Below are 18,663 nucleotides of genomic sequence, written 5' to 3'. Positions count from 1 at the left end.
CCCCAACTGGCACCTCGGTGGGGAGTTTGAGCAGAGGCAAAGGGCTGAAGGAGCCTTGGGCACTAAACTCCTACAGGTCATGGTTGATGCCCATGGGTGTAGGAACCTGCCCTGCAGCTGCCCGTGCTCTGTATGGTGGCCCCCAGAACAGGGGGGTTGGCACCTTTCACCAGCACCAAATTCACACACACAACATTTTCAATACATGGGAGGGAGGAAGGTTGGTGAGCCCTGATCCTTGGTTAGAGACAGACTCTGCTCTACAAGACAAGGCCAGGAAGCCAGGCTGCTCTGGGCTCTTCCTGTTTCCTGAGCCATTCTTCATCTGGGTTGAGCAGCAGCAGTGTTTCTTGTGATAAGAGCAGGGGAGGAAAGGGTATGTGTATGTCAGTCAGAGTCACACCCTGAAAGTTGTCCCTCAGAAGCCCAGGAAGGATAACTGAGAACCACCAGCCCACAAGAAGTGGGGACAGGGCTGTAAAAGCTGGGATATACATGAAGTCCCTGTGAGGCTTTCCTTGGCAGAGAGGCCGAGTGGGTTGATGTGCTGCCTCTGTGTGGGGATGGAGAGAGTTGGTGCCAGCTTTGGAGCCGCAGAATCACCTGTGAGATGGAGAGGCTCCATGTACAAAAGGGATCAGAGGGTAGAGGCCGGGCCCTGTGTGAGGTGCCTGCTGGGACTGAAGGACAGAGATCTCTCAATCAGCTGAGGCTTTAATAAAAGGAGATGCGCGTTGGTATCGTGCATCGCATTGTTGTGTGGGCCTGTGGGCCCAGCCCGCATGGAGTAGCCGAGGGCTCTGCAGTAGAAGTTTCCCAACAGACAGCTTTGTGTCTTTGAGGGGGAGGGGGTGCTGCGGGTCCATTCACGCAACACCAACAATCTGGTGACACCCGTGGTGCTACTGTTTAGCCACTTGACCCTGTGGTGCAGCTGCTTGACTTCTTTCCCAGCTAGGAGCCTTCGGCACTGCAGAGTAGCTTGGGGTGGGGGGGACGTAAAAAGCCACACAAGCATGAGGCCTCCAGCTGGAGGCCCTCGCCCCCTTTTCCTCCCACCAGAGGCATGAGGGCTGGGGATAGAATCGCTGCCCTCACTGCAGAGGAGGAGGCGCCCCCCTGCCACCCAACAGTTTGGGGAGCAGTGTTTTCCTGTAGATTCGTCTGTTTCGGGGGGACTGTTCTGGGCGAGCTGCCTGTCAGCTAGAAGGGGCTAGGGCCATGGCTGTGTAACAGTGCAGAACACCTCGTTACGGGTAGTGTCACCCTAGCGTCGCCAGAGAGCCAGAGGGAATGAGTTCCAACTGCAGCCAGGCAGTGCCGGCATCTTCACTGAGCACACACAGCACAACAAATGCCCCAGAGGAGGCAACTGCTTCATGCCGAGCTGCGTGCGTGGGCTGCTCCCTCCGACGCGTTGTGGAGACGAGGAGGATTTCATTTTTATTTTTGGTGTGAGTGATAACATGCCCCCAAGCTTTTAATGCTGATTAAATTCAGCTGCAAAAAGAGGTTTTAATTTATAAAAATGAAGAGCACTGGGTAAGAAGCAAATCTGGATTATAACCTCAGGCATATGGGGGAATCATAGCTGGGCTGTTTGTCTCTATTCCCCTCCCGCACCCCCTAAGCTTGTGTTTTATTTGAACAAGCTGTTTGGTTTATTTTTGGCCTCTGATGATTGGAACTGTGGGGAAGAAAGCGGGAGACACATCCCTTCTCAGTAGGGCTGTGTGGAGTCTCGCCCCTGGTCTGTGCTTTGCTCCCACTGGCCTCTTTCATCATGTGTCCGTTTCTGTTCTCCCCCAAGGCAGAAGAGGAGAGGAGGAGGGACTGGGACCCCCCACACACACACCAAGACCAGAGAAGGGCATGAGATGGTTTGAGTTTGGTGAGGAGAAGGTCAGGTGTGCAGAATGCTGGAGTGAAATGGCTAAAGCTCACCCCTCTGGAGGGGGCAAAGACCCAGCAGGTGGGTGGGGAGAGGAGGGAAGGTCATTTTCCTTTCGCATGTTGTTAGAGCTGGGTGAAGAACAGACTTTTTTGGTTCACTGGCGGTAGTTCTGAAAAACCAGGGAAAAAACTGTTGGCTTGTATGAGCCGTTTCCTTTCGATTTTGAGCGTTGACTCGCGCGTCTCATTCTTCCAAATAAAATTCAAGGCCATTTCAAAATGAAAAGTCCCTTCAAATCAGAAAATCAAAATGTTTCCTTTCGAAATAGTCCGAACAAAATATTTTGATTTATTTGGGTTTTTTTTGGTTACCAAACCAATTTGGCAAAATCAGCCCCAAGTCGTGAAACATTTCGGTGTGGTCAAATCTGCATTGATCGCCGAAAAAAATGTTTAGGTTGAAAAATGTCACCCAGCACTATCTGCAATGGCCACAGAGGCTTGGAGTGAGCGAAGAGCTGGCAGAGCAATGGGGGTCTTGGTACTCAGAAGTGCGGCACACAACCTCCTACCGCAACTGCTTGTGCTGCAGCCAATTGGGCTTTTGTATCTCAACAGTCACAAAACAGCTTCAGACAAGTGAGGGTGCATGTCATGGGGGTATGTGGGGTTTGAGTGTGGCCTGAACACATGTGCCAAGAGTGTGTGGTGTGTATGCATAAATTGCGTGTCTGTGTGGTGTTTGCATGTGTGTGGCATGTATGCATAAGGGGGAGGGGCTTGTTTTGTGTGTGCGTGCGTGTGTGTTCAAATGGCAGACATCTGATTATACTGTTGAACTGGAGTGTAATTCTGCCTCCCACAGAGACGCCATAATCCCATAGAGCTGTTCTGCGGATTTGAGGACTGGGGGGCGGGGGCGGGGTGTTATTAACACTGTTATGCAAGACTTCATTTTGATAGAGCTTAAGGAAAGGCACCTTTCGGTGCCCCTTTCCCCCGCTGTGTTCAGCTGGAGCTGGTCTCTCTCCGCTATGGAAGGACCAGCTGGCAGGAACGCCAGCAGCAGGAGAGCAGCTACACAGGTCTAGTTCTCGGCGGGATGGCCAGCAATTCCCTTAAATGCCTGTCTCCTAGAGGCAATAAGTGATCTTGGAAGAGTCTTTCCTGGAATGCCGCGATGTGGCTCTAGCCTCTTGTGTATTGGATATCCTTGGAAAAATGCTTCCCCTTTATTAACTCAAGAGGAAGTTTCTAACAAATAAGAAATCCATAGACCAGTTTAAACAGCTTTCAGCAGCTCTCTGAGTCTGGAAGAATCTGTCAAGTGTAGCTGTGTTAAACTACTTAAAACTAAAACTACTTAAACTTAAAACTTAATCTACAGGAGTGTGCTAGAACATCTGTTGCAACAATACACATAATCTTTTTCTATGCTCAGAGACTTCTAGCCCACATGGACAATAGTAGTTCATGTGAACTCCAGTTTAGCCTATGTACATAAATTAGGTGGCGATTAAGCCTTTAGTTAGTGGATTGAAAAAAAGATATATCCGCACAGCACATATATCTAAGATGGCACATCCCCTCTCAGAGACTAGACCAGTTACTGACAACTTGGTGGCAGAGGGAGGCTTGAAATAGGAGATAAATGACCCTTTCCCCTGGACACACAGACCACAATAACTTGGTGTTGCTGGACTGTCAGGGTCACCCAAGAGTGAATGCAATAGATAGTCCTTTGTCCTAAGACCTGCTACTTTGTGGGTGTCAGTATGTCTGGGAGTGTGTCTCTATTCTGCACTAGGCCTGCATCCTTGTCTTAGCTTTGAGGGGAACCAGAAAGTCAGGAGAGTGAGCCTTGACTGACGTCTCTGATATTGCGCTTTCATGCTGAAGGACCGGGGAGGTGTTTTTCCTCCCATGCTGACCTTAGTTACCCAGGAGTCCCCCTTTGACACCCTTTGTCAGAGGTAGGGCTGGCCCACGGATATTTCTCATTAGTGCTATAGGGCAATATTAGGGTATGGGGCATTATTTAACTTGGCATTTCCTCAGCTTTCATCTGAGGATTTCGGAGCACTCTATGAACATACTGATTCCCCCTCTCAACACCCCATCTTTTTAAATGGGTGGGAAACTGAGGCACGCCCCTTTCTCCAAGGTGAATCCGTGGCAGAGCTGGCCATAGAACCCAGGTGTCTTGACTCCCTTTTCACTGATCCAGCCATCAGAATACACTTCCCCTCTGCAGGTTTGAGCATGTTAACCTGGCACTTGGTGGGCCTGGGCCCTCTGCTGGATGGGCTCCTGCCATTGGCTGATCAGAACTCCGAGAGATCTTTGTTGCTTCTGAGTTCATTCCCCAGGATGCAGGAATCAAGTCGGATTAAGAATCCCTTAGCTGATCACATTTATTTCATTATTTGAGTGAAATCCCTCGGTAAATACCTTCTTTCCCCGCTCCTATCCCCTTCGTCAGAATAGAAGACAAAGAAGAATGGCTGAATTAGGAGAAGTTAATCACGAGAGTGGCATTAAAATTACCTAGATGCATCATTAACCTCTCCTGTCCCCGCTGCACAGAGCGGGGAAGGAGGCTTGGCTGTTGCTGGGAGATGCTAAACAGGGACAGGATACCAGCAGATTCTGCCTGCCCGCACGGTCCTCCTGCTTAGTGGGAGAGAGACATCCCAGCAATTCACGAGGGATTTCCCAGCAGCCACTAAGTGGAGCTGCAGCTACTTCCTTTGCAGCAGCATTGCAGCAATGAACCTTTCATGGGGGTGGTCTGACAAATTGGCCCACATGCCATAGCAATTAACAGCAAAGGCCGTGGGTTAGGGCAGCCCCTAGGGCCCTCGGCATTCTGACATGTGTCATATGCCCAGGGCCTGAATAGGAGGCGTTTCCATCCAAAGTTGGGAGTCGAATGCAATTAGAAATGTCATTGCCCCTCGATTTACAATAAGGTCTTGGATCTGCCCTGTGCTCTAGAGAGCATGAACACGAAGGCATTGCTAATACACCTGGTGCTTGGACAGGAACCTCCCTATGGACCTTTGAGATATACAGAGTGGCTTGGCTGCGGGTAGGACTGTGTGCCTTCATTGGGGCATTCTCCCCGGGCCACTTCCAGGCCCCTATATGGCACTGGAGTGAGGGAGGGACAGAAATTGCTCCAGTACATCCACTGGTGCACTGGCTTGCAGTTCGTTCCCGAGGGCAGTTTCAGGCATTGGTTTTCACCGGTACAGCCCCTTATGGTTTAGGCCCTGGCTCCCTTAGAGATGTCCCTCTGCATTTGCGCTGAGGTCTGCGGGTGCACCTGAGCTCACAGCCCACACCCAGGCTTCCTCACTGAAAGGCAGGCCCTGTGCTATGCCCAGCAGCTCCCCACCCCAGCCTGCAGCCCGTGAAGGCAAGCTGCCATGCCCTGCATTGAGAGACGCCTGCCCATGAAAGGAGAGTTGGGGTTGGCAGAGACCCTTTCAGGCCTGGGGATTTTTATAGGGGGTTGACTGAGCTATTTAACTGATGGGGTGTTGCTCTGAGATCCTGTTTAGCGAGATTTAGAAGCAATTTCAGATTAGATGCCCTGATTCACAGAAACTCCCTTGTTCCTCCGGACACCCCCCCCCACACACCCTTCCACACACACAGACAGCACTTGATGGGGGGAGCAGACATGGAGAAACTCCCTCTTTTCATCCTGTTTATCCTCTTCATTAGGTCCTAGTCTGCATTCCTTGCACAACCAAAGAGCCCACTGAAATCAGCAGTGGACAAGGGCTGCAGGGTCAGACCCACAGAGATTAAATCAAATAAAATTGCGGGGAAGAGAAGCTGACATCATTGCAAATAGATGATGGCCGTAAACTAAACGTTCCCCTTGAGACACGGGTGCACTGTCCTTGCTCTGCCTCCACATCCCTGCCTGGCAGAGCAACAGTGAAAGCCTTTCCCTTGACAGTTTGTTTAGGAATTAGCTTCATGCACATCTGGCTGCAGAGGTCAGTTGCAAAGAGACGTGATCCGGTTAGTGCTGATTCCCCAGCCTTGCTGAGATTTTGACCTTGAAGCTCCCAGGCTTGTTATTTTTAAAAGGGGTTTTGCTGTGTGTGTTTTTGTTTTAACTCGATTGCTAAAGACATACAACAGCAGCACATTACCACGTCGGTTTTGTGTCCGGCACACATGGGGGGGTTACATAAAGCAGATTAATGGGATAGCAGGAACAGAAAGAAATACATGGGACCATGTGAGGAGAGCTGCTTAGGAAGGGATGTGGCAGGAGGAGCTGTCAGGTACCAGATCAAAAATAAGGCTGGTCTGATGGTTTGGATGATCTGAGTTGAGCCAGCGCAGTTCCTGGAAGTATTCAGCTACTGCTCTGTATTCCTTGTTTCAGAATGTTTCATATATTCTTTTGTCTTGCTCCTAAATCAGTGTGAGGTCATGTGTGCGTAGCTGATTTCTCTAAGGCCCTGTTCAGAGCTGAATCAGAACCAGGCTAGATGTGAACAGAGAATTTCAGACTGCAGGGACTTCGGCCCAGGAGCATCGAATAGTTCGTTTATTATATACACCTCTACCCCGATATAACGCAATCCGTTAGAACACGAATTTGGATATAACGCGGTAAAGCAGCGCTCCGGGGGGGCGGGGCTGCGCGCTCTGGCAGATCAAAGCAAGTTCGCTATAACGCGGTTTCACCCATAATGCGGTAAGATTTTTTGGCGCCCGAGGACAGCGTTCTATCGGGGTAGAGGCATACTTCAAAAAAGAGAAATAATATGAACGCTTCCATTTGCAACTTCCCTGAGTTTGGTTGGTGGGTGGGGGCAGAATGGGAGGCACAAGCTAGAGAGCGGGCAGGGGAACTTTATATTTTGGATACTGGTGACCCAATCTTTCTACCTCCTATTTCCGCCCTCCCGCTACAACAAGTCACTACAATATGTCTGCCACTCAGAGAGCTCAGCAGCTGTCACCTGGGGTGGTGCCTCTCTACCGCTTTGGGAAGGCACGGCTGGAGCCTGACCCAGAAGTCTCTAGATCAGAAGAGTAATTCGGAGGGGAAAGATTTGTACGGTTCCCAAGATTTCCGGTGTTTGTTTGGGTTTTTTCAGTCTCCTGCAACAACAACGGCAGCCGCTCAGCTTCCTTTCTAGATAACCTTCTTCCTGTTACCCAGCATGCTTATTATCTGCTACAGACAGACTGGCAAGAGTCACCGGAAACCTGATACCTTATCTCTACCTTCAAGGAGCATGTTTAGGAGTTGGAATGTGTTGCAATGGTAATTGACTGTATAAATACAAGTGATATATAGGGACATGAGGCTACTCCTTTGAGAGAGACAGCACCTGCTAGACAGGAACCAGGCTATAGGCACCGGGCTTGTGCCTGCAAAAAAAACCCTCTTTTTACATTTAAAATGTGAGTCAGAAAAGCCGTGGCTCGGGCTCAGCCGCTGATTGGGGGTTGGGAGTCGTGGGTTCTACTCCCAGCTCTGCCACGGCCTTGCTGGGTTGTTAGCCAAGTCATGACCCCTTTGGGCCTGGGTTTCCCCCTCTGCGGGAAAGGGCTCACCCTACATACCTGCCTTGCAAAGAATGTTAGGAGGATGAATCAGTTTGTTTGTGTGGGGGTTTGCCACAAAATGTCCGGAGTCCTTACTTTTTAGTCTGGGCTTGGATTTAGAACCAGGTAATAGGCAAACACAACAATAGGAGTAAATAGGATTTGCAAGTAATAGACTAATTGCAATGAATGGACTCAGCAGTGAAGACAAGCTGAGAGCGCTGAACCAGAACTGATGAGTGACGGGAGTCAAGCAGTGCTGCGGCACTTCACTCATTTCCCTCTCGGTAAGTTACAGACATGCGTGTAGCAATCGCAGTAACCCTGTCTTGGTGGTGATGAAAGAGGAGGGAACAGAACAAGCCAGCTTGGCAGGGGAATGAGGGTAACAGCTGCTGGAGAGGGGCGGGGGTGTGGGTGTCTATTTTGGGCCAGTTCTGGTTGGGGAAAATAGACGAGGCACTTGTGAAATGTCGGCTCTTGGGGCCAGCCTTGAGGAGGAGCCTGATAAATAATCAGCACTTCCACTTGCCTGCAATTTAGGGAGCTGGGGCAGGGGCAGAGACGTAGCCGGGTGAGCCTGGATGCCAGGCAGGGTAATTCCCAATGGTCGAGGGAGCAAGAAGCCCTTTTGCCCTGGTCACTTTCTAGGGCCGTCATTCAGTTGAGCTGCCCAGCTGCAGCTGTTAGGACTGCATTGTCTCTGACCGTACCTGGACCAACTAGTAAGGGGACCTGGACATTGACTGTAACGGTGCTGTCTGACTGTACCTGCTACTGCGTCCCTACCTGTACTAGTAAGTCACCCTGCCTACATTTGCAATATATCAGCACTTGAGACTTCCACCATACTGACTCTAGACTAAGGCCCAGATCTTCAAAGGTCTTTAGGCTCTTAACTTTCACTGGGAGATTAAATGCCTTTGAGGATCTGGATATGTGTCTAGAACTGCTCTTCTGCCTATACTTGCACTCTCGCTGTCGTTGCCAGAGTAACGGTACCTTGAAAAGACACTGCTACTACTGATGACTGGCTCTGCAAAATAATCTATTCCACGGCATTGACAGTACATAGGAATTGCCAAACCAGATCGACTCCGGCTCATATAGTTCAGTAACGTGTCTCTGACAGTGGCCAGCACCAGCAGCTTCAGAGGGAGGTGCAAGAAACCTTGCAGTAAACTGATAGGGGATAATCTACCGCACATGAAGGTCTCATCCTACTGCCTAACAGGGACTGTTTTAAACCCTGAAGCTTGAGGCTTTTTATCTTTTCCAACACTCTTGTTTTGCATTAACAATTAAAACCGTGGATATTCCTGCTATCTCTATGAACATCTAAACCATCTCTGAATCATGCTAAATTCTTGGCCTCAGTGACATCTTGTGGCAATGAGTTCCACAGTCTAATTACATGAGTACTAGACTCCTGACCACTTCTGATGGTGTGTGTGTCACCACAGGGGGATTATGGTCATATGGACCAGGCCTGACAGCTGCTAACACAAACACCTAAAGCCAGCAGCACTTATTTCTGCCCGCCGCTGTAATCTGATCACTCCTGGGATGGGGTTGGAGGATGAAGGTGTTGAGTAGGGGCTAGCTGCCACCAATGATCTCGACCTTGTTGACAGCCTCAGTGGAGTCTAATGATTGAATGGGCCATGGAGGCTGAATTCCTCTTTCCCCCGGAAGAAGATAGAAGCACATTGGCAGGGCAGTGTGCCATACATTGATACCTGTGGATAAAGAGAAGGCTACAGTCTGCAGGGCTGTCCATCCTGCTGCATTTGCCAGCTCTATATTCACTTAAGAGTTGGAAGGGAAAGCAATGCGTTACAGTAATCAATTCGGCAAGCCAGCTTGCCTGTCCCTGGCCCAGCTGTAGCTATATTTGCTTAGCAGTTTTGTTCCTTTATTGGCTATTGTTTTTGGAGGCCTTCCAGTCCACTGGCGATTGGGATAAACCCTTGTGCTGTTTCCAACACTTGTGTTCCCTTAAGCAGACGTCGCTCCCTGGATCAGGACAGAGCAACCTCTGCGCCTGGCTGGCTGGGGAAGGGCACCGTGCCGCCCGGCTCTGGCCAGAGCTCTGGCACAGCATCACAGTTCTCCCCGTCAGTGTTTTAAGAAAAAAAAATGTGAAGGAGTGTAAAAAAAAAAAAAAAAAAAAAAAATCCAACCAATCCACTCGGCATCTGCATCTTGTGATCCTGAAACCCAAGAGCTCCCCTGACTCAGCAGGTTATTAATAACCCCCTGGCTGTCTTCCCAGGGCAGTGACTGCCAGACCCAGCTTCTCCTTCCTCTCCTCTGGGACAAGGCAATGCATACTCCAGGCAAGGTAGAGGTTCCTGCCCACCTCCAGGACCCTGGAGCATTGTAGTGTAGCCAGCAGGCTGCTGGCTTTCCAGCGCTGCACTGGCCGAGCCCTAGGGGATCCGTGTGGTGGCACTAGTTATTGGAGGCTTTGCTAGTCAGGGCTCCAAGAAGATTTGAGGGTCCATCTGTGTCCAGGAGCCCTAATGATGAGTCACTCTTGAAATTCGTAGCACCAGGATCTGTGCTTGTGAGAACACTGTGCAGCCCAGCCCACTGCGTTGGGACCCAAGGGGTTTTGGCTAGTGAGGTCACAGGAGCAGAACAGGGTTCTTAGGCACCTGGGTCTCCCCTCCTCTGTCTCTGTTCATCCTCTTGCAGGGCCTTGCTGTGTTCGTGCCCCTCACGCCCTCCCTTCGTACCTGCAACCAGGAGAACAAGACAGGCAAACCTTAGGCCCTGGTGCAGACGTGACCCTGCTGTTACCCGTATGAACCTGACAGGACGGAGGTTCTTAACAAGACCAACGCAACAAAGACCGAAAAGCCCTGCCTCTGCCTCCCCCGGGCTGTGGGGAGAGGACGTAACCTGGGCTTGGGATAGTCTGGGTCTAACCCTCAGGTGAACACAGTCTACTGAGGCACCTGTATTCCCCAGGTAAGCATTGTACTGGGGGTTGTCACGAACAGCCTCACCAATGTCTTGGCTTATAGACAATATGGCTATATCTTAGGGAAGCCCATTGCCAGCCTGTGCCTCCAATTTGCACCCACACTTTGCCCATTGCCAGGTGACGTGGACTCCACTGAATCAGGTCCCACATACAGAATGGGAAGAGACTGCCTAGGAAGGAGTACGGCAGAAAGGGATCTAGGGGTTATAGTGGACCACAAGCTAAATATGAGTCAACAGTGTGATGCTGTTGCAAAAAAAGCAAACATGATTCTGGGATGTATTAACAGGTATGTTGTGAGCAAGACACGAGAAGTCATTCTTCCGCTCCACTCTGCACTGGTTAGGCCTCAACTGGAGTATTGTGTCCAGTTCTGGGCACCGCATTTCAAGAAAGATGTGGAGAAATTGGAGAGGGTCCAGAGAAGAGCAACAAGAATGATTAAAAGTCTTGAGAACATGACCTATGAAGGAAGGCTGAAAGAATTGGGTTTGTTTAGTTTGGAAAAGAGAAGACTGAGAGGGGACATAGCAGTTTTCAGGTATCTAAAAGGGTGTCATAAGGAGGAGGGAGAAAACTTGTTCATCTTAGCCTCTAAGGATAGAACAAGAAGCAATGGGCTTAAACTGCAGCAAGGGAGATTTAGGTTGGACATTAGGAAAAAGTTCTTAACTGTCAGGGTGGTTAAACACTGGAATAAATTGCCTAGGGAGGTTGTGGAATCTCCATCTCTGGAGATATTTAAGAGTAGGTTAGATAAATGTCTATCAGAAATGGTCTAGACAGTATTTGGTCCTGCCATGAGGGCAGGGGACTGGACTTGATGACCTCTTGAGGTCCCTTCCAGTCCTAGAATCTATGAATCTACAGGGCATAGAGACCCAGTTACCCCATCATCGCATTCATGGGCGGACAGCACCGTTCAGCCTGGCAGTGAAGAGCACATTGTGATCAGGCCCCAGCCCTGTGTTAAGGTCTTCGGCTTTGAAGGACTACAGCATGATTTGATACCGTGGGTCAGGCTGGTCCAGGCCGCAGGAGTGCCCATCCTGTCGGTCCCCAGCTTCCTCGACCCATTGGATTTGAACAGCAAAGAGGAAGCCTGGCTTGCTGGTTACACAACCATCCAGCAGCTAGAGCTCTGATTTCTTTTCTTCCCCTTTTCTGTTTTGCCCTCCCCCCCGGGTTCCTCTTTTCCGCTCTCCCTCTAAGTATTTTACAACATGAGGGCAGGAGAGGGGGGCCAGGAGCTTAGGCTGCAAACCACAAACAGGAAAGGAACAGTAACCTCCACTAAGCCCTTATGCAATGGAGATGAGGTCTGCGCCATCTCCAGTACCTGACGGAGGGCATTATTAATCACACGCGGCTAAGAATAGAGCCCAAATCTCTTCACGCTCTCCCCTCACAGACACAATGTCCTTTCCAGCCCAGCGAGCCCGTGCAGGCTGCTGTACCACTCTGCAATGTTCCGGCGGTTTGCAAGGGGACCTCTTGGCCACAGCAGACGTTCCCAGCAGCCATTGCTCATGGGGATTGTTCAGACTCTCGGTGAGCCTCATGCCCCCTTCTGTTTCCTGACCCTCCCCTGTTCCTTTCCTTTAATTTCTTGAACATTGGGCCTGATTCTCAGTCTGTCCCCCCCATACACACACTTCCCTGTGGTTGGGGCAGGTGCAGGGGAAGAAGGCAAAAGTGGTTTTATGTCCCCTTTGTGCTCTCTGTATTCTGTGGCCTGACCAGCCCCCAATGAAGTTAGAGCAGCTCCAGGGCTGCTCCAACTTATTTCCTGCCTCTGCCCCATAGGCTTGTGAGCAGAGCAGATCCCAAACACAGTGTGTTCTGGCCTCACCCCGACATGGCTGGAGCAGGGCTTACACCAGCTTTACGTTGCCTGTACTGAGGTCATTTCTTCCCCTATAGGGCCTCTTTACAGTAGCAGAGTGGTGTAAGGGGGCCTTACAATAACAGAGAATCAGACCCGATAGCTTAGTCCTTCCCTTCTGCTCCCCTGCTTCTCTTCTGCCTCCCTGTCTTGCCATTCCTGCCACATCTTCTCCAGTCTCTCTCAGCTTCCCTTCCTTTTCCCTCTCGCATCTGTCTGCTCCCAGTTTCCCTTTCCTCCTCCTCCTCCTCCCTACCCCTTGGGCACTGCCCCCGCGCTCTGCCTCGCTGTTCTGCTTTTCTCTCCTTCTCCTGGGCCTCTCTCCTTCTCCTGGGCCTCTCCAGGACAGGATTTCCCAGAATGCTGACTCAGTCCTAAGGTGAACAAAGGGTCTTTGGTCCCCTCACACTTCAACAGCTCCCTCCTCCAAGCCAGAAATCCCTGGAGATACAACTTCACTGATTCATGGGGTATCCCCTCAGGCACTCTGGTATTTGAAGCTGTGGCCAGGTACCTGAGGCTAGCTGAGGTAGGTGCTTTTCAGCAGTGTCTGCTGCTTCCATGCACTGCTGCAGGCCTCCCACAAATGCCCCCGTGCTGATGTTGTTATAGGGAAGCTTCCTCTCAGAAAGGAAGGGCAGGAGGCTGTGCGGCACCATGATGTGAACGTAAAAACCCCCAAGGCAGGCAAGCCCCATAAGGGGCTAGTAGCTGCAGACCAAGGAAAATAGCATGTTGGCTACATTTAGATGATAATGCAACCCCCAGAATGCTCTACAGAGAATGAAGCAGCGGGGGAGGGGGTTACAGTCCAGAGCACCTGCCCCTCCCTTTGAATTTGGCTAGACTTCTGGAAAAACAGGTGCAAGGCATCTCCCAAACCCAGTGGCACTTTGAGAAACACGGTCTTCATTGGCTGTGCTACTGGGTAGTTTTTAACTATGGAGCTGGACATAAAAGCCTTCCCTTCACAGCCACCCTCTGGAAAATCAACGCCCCAGACCAATAGTTTTCAAGCTTTTTTAATTTGCGGACCCCTAACATATTTTGAATGGAGGAGTGGACCCCTTTGGAAATCTTAGACATAGTCTGCAGACCCCCTGGGGTCTGCAGACCCTGGGTTGAAAACGACTGTTCTGTGGTAACGACAACCTTTCACAGATTCCCTAGACGTAGTCCGCGGATGACCACAGGTTGAAAAAAACACTGTGCTAGATCCAACCCTGATGGCTACTGATGCACGCTGAACTGCTAACTTCCTGGGTTTTTTGGTGTGCTCTTAGGATGTGATCCCATCCACCGCTTTACGGATGGTTTTTGTCACACAGTACCCTCTGGTGGGGAAAGTGTGCACATGTCATATAAATAGACACTACGGTAGCCAAATCCCACATCCGTTGATGTGACATCTCTTGGAAACGGTGAGGCCAAATTAAGGTGTATTTATTGATTACTTTAATAATAATAATGTGTACATCATATTGTCTCTTATATACACACATAAATTATATGTATTTGACCGCATCCTCGACCCCCATCTTTCAGACATCACTTGTCCTCATAGAGGGGGGATTCATCCCTGCATTGTTGTCAGAACGTGGCCAGCAGGGAGCCATTGCATCTCTCCACTTCCAAGGCTGGCAGGGGCTAGGTCAGCCTCACGCTCAATTTAAGGCAGTCCTGAACGTTACCCTAAATTGCACTCCGGCTGCAGAGTGCAGAATAGCTAGGGCATAAGCATGCTCTGGCTATTCCACCTAGGGCCCTTATGGCAGAAGAGGGGGTAGAGTTGGCTCTGCAGCTCCTACAGAAGCCCTTTTGTGCCAAAATTATTCCTTGTTGGTCCTAGGCCAGTGCCAAAGGGGCTGCAGGGCAATAGTGAATCGGACCCTTAGATTGTAAGCTCCTTGGGGCAGAGACTGTCTTCGTGGCCATATACAACTGGGAGTTATCAGCAGGCACGATCTTTAGGGATTGCATTAATTAAGGAAACACTGAGTTTGGAACAGAAGCTTACTTCTCACTTTATTAAAAGTCAACAGGTTGTGTGTCATGGTACAAAACTACTCCTTCAAGCATTCCTTTTTAAAACATGGGTACAAAGAATGACTTACAAATCTGAAAGTTCCAAACAAAGATCTTTGCCTTGGGTTTCCTGAAGTGAGTTCTTCTGTACATCAGTCTTGTCCTTGTGTACATGGAAAATCACATGCTGTCTGAGCTGTGATTGCCTACTTGAGGCCATGATTTACTATGATGTAAAACACTGAAATGATGCTCAGCTTCACCTCTTTGGAAAGCAGCCAGCGTTCACGCTGGCTGAGTGAACTGAGATATTTCTGAATGGACTTCAGTGATCTTTCTGTAAGCTGACAACTGGCTCGCAAGAGATGAGGCTGAGTAATCAGTTGATCATGGTTGAACTTGAAAGCCTACACCTGAAGGAAGTCTTGAACTTTTGTTTCTGTTGCATTTGGAGTTATGAGAGTTTCAAGATTTTGAATAATTTTGTAGCCTTTTTGTTCATATCTTGATTGAATACTGGACATTGTAAAATCAATTACTTATAAAATTCCTTTGCTGAATTTGGGAAACTGGGTTCATGTGTCCTTATTTACATTTTCTTGGGAACTTTTCCCTGGAAGCTCAGGCATTCCATCTATCTCCAACTTTACTGGTGGATTTGCTCCCAGAATAAGTCATCGCTTTTATCTGATTGGATGGATTGAACTGAACTAAGTGTTGTTTTCATATTAGATTGGCCTTCTGGTGATTAAATGTCTGACCTTTGCAGAGTTTCAGACAGCTTGTCTATCATGTTTAGGACTTTCTGACCTAGTTCAAATACCAAACAGGTAGCTAAACTTTTCCATTTGAGCTGCTATGCCAATGATTTGAGATCTTATTAAAGTATCTTTTTCGTTGCATCCTTCACAACTTCCCAAGTTGCACACAATCAAGGTAGGTCTCAGAAATTGAAGCCAATGCTTCTTCATGGAGAGCCCATCTTCTTGGATAGAGGACACAGATACCTAAGTGGTGTATTTCAGGGCACCAACTCCGTGGGTGCTCCGGGGGCCGGGGCTGGAGCACCCATGGGGAAAAATTAGTGGGTGGTCTGCACCTACCGGCAGCCAAGCTCCCCTCATCCCCCACCTCCTCCTCCCCCCTTGAGCACACCACGTCCCTGCTCCTTCGCCTACCTCCCAGCCACCGCCACAGCTGTTTGGCAGTGTAGCAAGCTCTGGGAGGGATGGGGAACGTGGTGCACTCAGGAGAGGAGGCGGGGATTTGGGGAAGGAGTTGGAATAGGGGCAGGGAGGGGACTTTGGGGAAGGGGTTGGAATGAAGGCAGGGCAGGGTTTGGAAGAGGTGGGGCAGGGGTGGGGCCTCATGAAAGGGGTGGAGTGGGGGCAGGGACGGGGGCAGAGGGTGGGTCAAGCACCCAGGGAAAAGCGGGAAAGTCGGCGCCTATGGTGTATTTAACACTTCATATTTTGTCCTGAACTATTCCAACTGTTTGGATGATTTTATATTTTTTGTCAGCAGTTCCAAGACTCTCTCTCAGAATAGCATTTTGAATAGTGTCCTGGCATGCCAAATTCAAAGCGTGTCCATAGCAATGAGATATGTAGCTTGTAGCACTCTGCTTGCTACCCTCGATACTCAGCTAAGCTTCGCATCATAGCATTGCCTGTGACAGTTGGTGTTCCCCAGAGTTAGACACAATGATATATAGCAGGGGTGGCCAACCTGTGGCTCCGGAACCACATGCGGCTCTTCAGAAGTTAATATGCGGCTCCCTGTATAGACACCGACTCCGGGGCTGGAGCTACAGGCACCAACTTTCCAATGTGCCGGGGGGTGCTCCCTGCTCAACCCCTGCCCTGCCCCTTCCCCTGAACCTGCCACGCTCTTGCTTTTCCCCCCCCACCCCACCCTCCTGCATGCCATGAAACAGCTGATCGGGAAGTGTGGGGAGGAAGGGGGAGGCACTGATTGGCGGGGCTGCTGGTGGGTGGGAGGCTCTGGGTACGGAGCAGGGGTGCTGATGGGGGGCTGCTGACGTATTCCTGTGGCTCTTTGGAAATGTACATTGGTAAATTCTAGCTCCTTCTCAGGCTCAGGTTGGCCACCGCTGATGTATAGCTAATTACTGGTATGATTACCTCAGTGGATGTACAGGCCATATTGTTTGTGAAGAGTTGATTGTACAAGCCATTCATGTCATCACCCACATAACACAGGCAATTGCAATTGCTTTTTGTTGGAGAAAAATGTTATTTCATTTACCATAATTGTATAGCCTTGATCATTGTATACCACTTCCCAGAAACTCCCTCAGAAATCCCCCTCAGTGCCATTGAGACACAATTTCCATTGTTTCATTTTGAATAACTGGACTTGTGAATTTGTCTTCACTCTTTTTCAGCCTCTTTGAAGTATTGATCGTATTCTGCAGCAAACAAAGCAGATGAATAAAGTTGCAGTCAACCTCTCCACTTACGGGTATATTTTCAGCTTGTTTAGTATAATGGCCTCTCAGTGCAAGACCTTGGCTGGCAAGACATGTACTACTAGAATTTTCATTAGGATCTTCCTGTGCCCTTCTGAGAGAACTGAAAACTTAGCAGGTTACCAGCTTTCTTTGTGGTCATTTGAAGCATTTCAGCTGCTTTGTGGTGACACGAAGAAGCTTGGTGCCTCTCAAATTTGTCTCGAGCCTTTTTCCAATTAGGGAATTCAGACTCTGTGAAAGTTTCACCTGTGCACTTAGTCAAAAGTATTTTGCATCTAAAAGGCTGTACAACAGAAGCAACGAAGTGCTCTGTCACTAACTTCAAAATAATGGAGCCATTGATAGTCATCAACTAGGATGAGCAGGAAGAACAGCCCTTTTTTCTAAAGCAACACAGGAGGAAAGACTTATGTCATGAAGTGGTTGACCAGGTGTCTCAGAAGTACCGACAGTATCAGGTAACTGGCATTTGGTTCTTGTTGAGGGGACGACAGAGAGAGGTCAGTGCTATAACTCCAGGAGTAAATCCAATTGTTGGAAGCCTAGTAGCTTCCTCTTATTTAATCATGTTATTTCATGTTAGCATCTTGAAAATGGACACTTGGGTTTTGTGCTTTGCTCAGTCACTGCTCGCTTAGGAAGAATGATGTGGGGTTTCAGAATTCAAAAACATACTCTGGCAACCTCAAACATTGAGCTGACTTCTTGGTTTTATACAGTCACTACTTTCTTTGTAGGGCAGTCTAGAATGTGGTAGAGTGAAGAAAGGGAACAGCCAACACTTGATCTGTGGATTACACTGGGAAATAATTGCTTTTATGTCTTGCTTTTGTAACTGTAACATGCTGCAGGGGATACGCAGTGTTGGGAACCACTGTGTTACTCTTCTACCTTAGCAAGCATGTGCTTTGCTGGAGATTAGACTGGGTGTTAGCTCCCTGCTATGCCAGTCTGTCTGTCTTGTTGCCTTCCCGCAGTGCAAGATGGCGGACAAGCAGACTGAGAGGGCTTATCAGAAACAGCCTACCATCTTCCAGAACAAGAAGCGTGTGCTTCTGAGAGAGGGAGGCAAGGAGAAACTCCCCCGTTACTACAAGAACATTGGCCTGGGCTTCAAGATCCCCAAAGAGGCCATTGAGGGCACTTACATTGACAAGACATGCCCGTTCACTGGTAATGTCTCTATTCGTGGTTGTATTCTGTCAGGTGTGGTTACCAAGATGAAGATGCAGCGTACCATCGTCATCCGCAGAGATAACTTGCACTATATCCGCAAGTACAACCGTTTTGAGAAACACCCCAAGAATATGTCCGTACATCTCTCCCCCTGCTTCAGGGATGTCCAGATTGGGGATATTGTGACTGTGGGGGAATGCCGTCCCCTCAGCAAGACAGTCCAATTCAACGTCTTCAGGGTCACAAAGGCTGCTGGCACCAAGAAGCAGCTCCAGAAGTTTTAAAGGCGACAAATGGATGATCAGGATGAATAAAACCTTTTGTAAAAATAAAAAAAAAACCCAGACTCCTCAAGCCTCTCACAGCCCAAACCTTGCCTAGCAGATAACAGTTGTGAACTCCAGCCCTGAGCTCCTCAGAGACATTTCTCTGCAATGCACGGCCCCTGTCACTGGTCATTCACAGGCGGTATGGAGTTTGCTGCTCTTTTAAAGAGTCAGTACGTTGCAGCTCATTAACTTAACTGGGGCAAATACACGCTTCTCTTCAAGCACAGCACTGAGTTGGTTTATAGTAAAAAATAAAACAAGTTTATTAACAAAAGGACATAGG

At 49.3% G+C, this 18,663-nt stretch overlaps 1 protein-coding gene and 1 long non-coding RNA gene across 2 annotated transcripts; both read left to right on the top strand.

The window, feature by feature from the left end:
- Positions 1-7,275: 7,275 nt before the first annotated feature.
- On the top strand, positions 7,276-17,055 carry LOC128825031 (uncharacterized). The gene is made up of 3 exons (XR_008442576.1): positions 7,276-7,766; positions 10,180-10,455; positions 16,789-17,055. It is a non-coding gene; the product is annotated as an uncharacterized LOC128825031 (long non-coding RNA).
- Positions 17,056-17,829: 774 nt separating this feature from the next.
- LOC128825030 (40S ribosomal protein S11-like) lies at positions 17,830-18,361 on the top strand. Its single transcript, XM_054007035.1, has one exon. It carries the CDS (start codon positions 17,859-17,861, stop codon positions 18,333-18,335), a length of 477 nt encoding a protein of 158 aa, XP_053863010.1. The 5' UTR covers positions 17,830-17,858; the 3' UTR covers positions 18,336-18,361.
- The last annotated feature ends 302 nt before the right edge of the window (positions 18,362-18,663 follow it).

This window comes from Malaclemys terrapin, chromosome 17 (genome assembly GCF_027887155.1).
Source record: "Malaclemys terrapin pileata isolate rMalTer1 chromosome 17, rMalTer1.hap1, whole genome shotgun sequence".
Lineage (NCBI taxonomy): Eukaryota > Metazoa > Chordata > Testudines > Emydidae > Malaclemys > Malaclemys terrapin.
Note: the sequence above shows the minus strand (reverse complement) of the source record. Positions and strands in the feature narration are given on the sequence as shown.